At 39.0% G+C, this 5,768-nt stretch overlaps 2 protein-coding genes across 2 annotated transcripts in view; one reads left to right on the plus strand and one right to left on the minus strand.

Annotated features, from left to right (window-relative positions):
• The window catches only part of LOC104955124 (zinc finger and BTB domain-containing protein 48-like), a 3,440-nt gene extending 2,008 nt beyond the window's left edge, over positions 1-1,432 (plus strand). Inside the window, exon 5 of the mRNA XM_010782353.1 lies at positions 849-1,432. Coding sequence (XP_010780655.1) covers positions 849-1,238 — 390 coding nt within the window. The 3' untranslated portion in view covers positions 1,239-1,432. The remainder of the gene's footprint in view (positions 1-848) is intronic.
• Positions 1,433-1,672: 240 nt separating this feature from the next.
• On the minus strand, positions 1,673-5,175 carry LOC104955125 (kelch-like protein 21; the record flags this gene model as incomplete). The annotated part of the gene is made up of 3 exons (XM_010782354.1): positions 1,673-3,147; positions 3,673-3,745; positions 4,754-5,175. Coding segments are annotated over 3 exons (831 nt in total), but the record flags the coding sequence as incomplete, so codon positions are not given.
• Between the last annotated feature and the right edge of the window lie 593 nt (positions 5,176-5,768).

A 5,768-nucleotide genomic window follows, 5' to 3' on the forward strand; every position in this document is an offset into this window, starting at 1 on the left:
ATGGAATGACAGTTATGAAAAAAGTATGATGTTTGTCTGAATTAAAGAAAATCCCCTGATTTATTAAGAAAAAAGGTAAACAAATACATTTCTATAGATAAGATAAGATGGTACTTTATTGATCCCAATTTGGGAAATTGTTTTTGTTGCAGCAGCATAAAAGACAAGGCATTTTACTATAAAACAAGAATAGAAATAAACAAGAATAGAAATGAAAAGAAAAAAGAAAATATACATGTAGATATTATATATACAATATATATATACAATATATATAAATATATGACGTATGGAATATAAAATATAAAATATTGAACAGATAGCGTATCTGCCGTGGAGAGAAATTAAATATTATTTTAGAACAGACGACCTTACGACAATTTCTAATGAACTCAAATCTATCCATTCAACTTAGTTTTATGTCATATCTTTTCATTTTCGCAATTTTGATTAATTAATTCAGACATTTTTCTAACAAAAACATGCTATCTGGGTGTCTGGTAAAAGCTGTTTCAAACTTTTACAATGTAAAATGCTATTATAATTTGATATACGTATTTATTAATTAATAAAGTGAAAATGTTAGTTAGTTTACTTTCTAAGAAAAACTAAAACTTTAACAAAAATAATGTTTAAATGGCTTGTTTTGTACATCTAACAGTCTAATACCCCCTGTTTATAAAATGCTCTGTTTACAAAGGACAGAGAAGTAGCAAATTGTTTAATAAAAAATAAGCCAAAAGAAAAATTCTAAATAAACTATTAAAAAAAAATAAAAAAATCGGGGGTCTTTGGTGATCTTATTGAATTGTTGACACATTTTCACCGTTACACGTTTGCCCTTCCAGGCACACTTGCGACGGCACACTCAAATCCACAAACGCACGGAGAACTACAACCCCCGGCAGAGGAAGCTGAGGAACCTGGTGGTGCAGGAAGTGGAGGGAAGTCCTGATGAGAGCGAAGCTACGAAAGACAAGGAAGACTCTCTGATGGCCGGGAAGACCAATTACATCCAAGAGGCAACCGCTGACGTCCAGGAACCCACAAACCCAGAGCCAGGAGCTCTCGTAGTGGGGGTGGTGATGGAGTCGAGCGTCCCTGTGATGGAGGAGGCGTCCAATCAGAACCTGGGACACGTCGGGGCGGCGGAGAGCTTCTCTGTGCCAGAAGTGTTGCAGCAAACACAGCTGGACACCGAGGCGTTCGAGTCCACGATAAATGCAGAGAACGTTTGAGAACATACCCCTCAGAGTTGAAGTCACTGTGAAGACCATTTGCTAATGAGAAGCACTTACTGTACATTAGATGTGATTTAAGGACATTTACCGATCCAAAGATGGAACTGGAACATGGCCAGCTACTTCTGAGTTTCTAGAGAAGAGCATTACTAATTATCAGGCTTTTCTTTTTGGTAAATGAACTGCATGCTTGTGAAGGCTGCTTGAATGTGAAATGATATTGTTTTTGTATTGCTTCCTTCCATCTATGTGCCTATACTGCAGCTAAGGTCAGTAATAAATGCTCTTCAGTGGCGCTCTGTTTCGATATCAACATTATTTGGAATTAAGACACTACACAGGTTATTGTTTTATGTTAAAATACACAGCTTTATAAGTGAATGCTTTAGCATACTCCTATTTATAAAAATATTGTCCCACTCAGCTGCAACTACTATCCACTGTTTATAAGAAATATATTAGCAACATGCTAACAGCTAATCAAATGTGACTGGGCTAATGAACTCTCCTGTCTGCAGTTCAATTTATGCTAACCACATTGTAAACATTTTACAAACACAGTACGCTAGGTTAGGAATATACTGTATTTACAAAAGTGATTCACAAACTTGTGTGAAAACTAAGAAAACAATATCATAAAAACATGAAACTAAACTACATACAAATTGAGATTCTTTTGCACTTCCAGTTACCGACCGCCCACCCATCACTAACGCGTTACTTTTCTTGTTGCAACTGATAGGCGGGGACATCTAAGCAACCACAGCACAAATATATCCATGAATAAAAATACAAAACCACAAAAAAATACAAATCTTAAATAAAATTCTTCATGCACATTCTACTTCTGGTTATAAAGCTTAGTCCAAGGGTCAGGAGGAAATGTCTAAATATCACTCAATGGTATATCAACCCGATACAAGTCATTCAAACAATGCAGCCGTCCTGAAATCCTACAATAGTGACAAAAGATTACTCAACTCTGAGTACAATATATCTCAACCCTTCATGTGAAGCCATAAGGCTGTTTAGTAATACGTATCAATTGCGATTGTCGTTTTTGGAATGTAAACTGATCGTTGCTGTTTCTGAACAAATATTTGGCTCATGCTCCGGGCCAATTATAAAAGGAGAACATTGGTTTAGCATTGTAGCCCTGTAAACTGACAGACTCTTGTTAGAAAAAGGAACAAGAGATATTTTTAGCTAGAGATATAGTTAATAATAACTATATATACTTAGATGCGTTTTTGGTTTGCTTGTCTGCTTGGAAGCAGGATAAGGCAAAGACTACAGGCCCTGGTTTTAGGGAAACTTTGGAAGTGGGAAGGGGGCCATGGAAGAAAATATAACATTTTGGAAATCACTCAGTCAGCGGATACACACATTCTTTTTTTAACTTAAAGAAAGAGCCATGGCAATTTCCTTCTTTGTTGCCTACATTTCCCACAATGCAACTGCCAACAGTACTTTTGTATCAACGTAGTTAGACAAAACAAGTCCGAGAAACCCCACAGCGTTGCTACATGAGGGGGATAAGTCTTTAAATGTAACAGGGGTCTGGGTCCGATCAGTGCGCTGGGTTCACGTCCTGGTTCTGGTTCTGGTTGAGATTGTTGTTGAGGTTTTGGAGCGCTAGGTGCCGGTGGTGCCGGTGCAGGTGGATGGCGTTCGACTCGGGGATTTCGGCGGGTGCGAACGCGCTGCTGACCTGCGGCATGAACTGTCGGAAGATGCTGACGCTGCCGTGCCAGAAGGTGGGCTGCGGCAGGCGCCCGGCCGGGGTCCAGCAGCGCGTCGTCGGGTCGAACGTCTCCACCACGTCCGACAGCTCGAACGTGTTGTCGTAACCCCCGGAGACGTACAGTTTACCGCCCAGCGCCGACACACTGCCTCCTACATGGACCTGGATGAAAGACACAAGATTGAGAAAAAGAAAATGGAGCCCCAACAAATATGCTAGATTTAGTCATTTAATTCATAAATATATAATACATGTAGTTCTCTATATATGGAGCTGTCTAATAATCACTGACATGAATAGACACATCTCATTATCATATGGAAATGATATAATAAATGTATAATTAAATACAATCTAAAAAGTTGAAATGTAAAAAAAAAAAAAGTCTAAATTAAGATTTTAACAAATGATTTGTGGTAGGAAAATATTTCTTTTTTTAAAAATACATTATTATTTTCTCCATTTTAATAATTCAACTACAAGTATTATTTGTCTATTTATTGAGCATATTCAGTCATAAGTCATATTTTACATTAAAAACCGTGACAAGCGGCAGTCGTTCATGTATTTATGATGATCATATTTGAATTGACTGCAGTGTCGTTGACCCCTGATTATGGGTCAGAGCTATTAGAGAGCTAACTGGTTAGTTTTAAAGCATGCTAGGGTCGAATGTGAAATACAAACCTGGGTCATCGGACTAATTTTGTCCCACTCGTTCTTTTGAGGATTATAAACATCCACCTCGGCCGAGTCATCCCTGCAAATAGAAACACACCATGGTCAGAGCAGTCATTACTCAGATGTAGACACGCTAACTTCACTGAGGGTCGCAACAACTATTTAGTATGAGCCAATGTTTCTTTCTGGACTTATTATTACCCCAAAATAGTTCACTTCATGTTAGTGAGATGGAGTAATAATTGAACTGTTTTTTACTCAGAGCCTTTGAATTGTCACTTCTATAACATGAGTAGGATATTTTGTACGGTCATTTTGTATTTAACAAATCACCACATCTTCTATTTTAACAAGCTTTCTCACAGCGGGAAACTGGGCAGTTAGCGCACCCATGTGGTAGAACACCAGAATGACTGTTTAATAGTTCATATAGTCCACATGCCTTTGTTATGAAGCATTTACGAGAAGTGAAAGTACTCAGAGCCTTAACGAAACTATAACAATGTTAAAAGGAAACAATTTAAATTGAAGGTATTATAAGTTCAAAGTAGAACATGCAGAAAATAAACCCCTGTGACTGATGTATTGCAGTTTAATATCTTATACTGAATGCTGCATTGCACAGTAAGTAATACAAGTGATAGAAATACTTTATAAAACTATTTTTAGGTGGTTAATTCCCAACATAGGGGTTGGCCCCCTCCACTAATGGAAGGAGAAAGAAGGAAAGATACAGTTGGATTTTTTTCATGTCCCCTTTCTTTCTACCAAAGACATTTGAATAAATAAATGTTTGAGATTAAGAGGGGAAATGTCAAAACAACTATTTTCATCTTTAGCAGTTTCACACTTAGCTGATTTATTAGTTTATGGATGTTGTTTTTGTTTTATCTTCTTGGTAACAAAGTGACTGGTAACAAAAGTAATCAAATTGATTGGTGAAGCAAAAAGTGGAAAACATGCACACGAGTACAACTACCTGAAATGTATTTAGATCTGTCCTGGAATAAATAAACTTCGATCATTCGTGATTATCAATATCTGGTCTGCTAAGTTGAGACGTGTAACTGAACACTTCCCTCCTCACCTGATGAAGTAGATGAGGCTTTTGAGCGTCACAGTTTTGGGAGTGAAGGACCAGGGGGGCATCTGTCCGCAGCTGACCAGAGTCCAGCGGTTGGACTCAGCGTCGTAGCTCTGGATGGCCATGGTCTCGTCCCCGGTGAGCGAGCCGATGGCGTACAGCCGCCCGCTGCAGGTGGTGGTGGAGCAGTTGTCCATGGGGTGCAGCATGGGGGGCAGGGCCTCCCAGCAGTCCAGAGCGTGGTCGTAGCGCTCCGTGCTGTCGGACGCCACCACGTACAGCTGGCCCTTCACCACCACCGAGCTGTGGTACTCCCTCGGCTTCAGCATGGGCGCCGCCTCCGTCCACTCGTTCACGCTCGACTTGTAGCGCCACACGCCGTCGTAGAGGCGCGAGCCATCAGAGCCGCCTGGAGGACACGGACATGGTTAATATGGTGCATAAAAGATTCAAATAATAATACATTGGATTTATATAGCGCTTTTCCTAATGCTCAAAGACGCTTTACAGAAAATCAGAAACAGTACAAAGAAAACAACAAGCATACACAGTAGTCCTAATCCAAGTGCGAGTAAAGTGGAGGGGGGGGGTTGTTGATCAGAGTCTGAAAGCTAGAGTAGTATAATATTATACGGCAAAGGAAAGAAGCAGATTATTCCAAATCCTACAATTTATATTTCAAAGGTTCATTATTACAGTTTTATTTTATAATTTATGTGAAGCACAACGTACCATGCTGTTATATTAACACTCTTTATCAGCCTTTGAAACTGAAACCATTTTTGGGAGTAACATCTTTTTTAAAATATGTTTTTTAATAATCATAATGTATCATAAACGTGTGACGATTAGTCTAAAATCTTTAGTCGAGGGCAGCCCTAAAGTTCTCAAATATAACGAACATTACACGTACATAAAACGGTCGGTGGAGGTGGCAGATACAGTGTACAATCAAATGAATAGGCATGTAAATAAACACAGGTCAGTATACAGATGATACAGGGATAACAAAGTACAG

The sequence above is a fragment of the Notothenia coriiceps genome, unplaced genomic scaffold (assembly GCF_000735185.1).
Source record: "Notothenia coriiceps isolate Sejong01 unplaced genomic scaffold, NC01 NC01_scaffold00024650, whole genome shotgun sequence".
In the NCBI taxonomy this organism is placed as follows: Eukaryota; Metazoa; Chordata; class Actinopteri; order Perciformes; family Nototheniidae; genus Notothenia; species Notothenia coriiceps.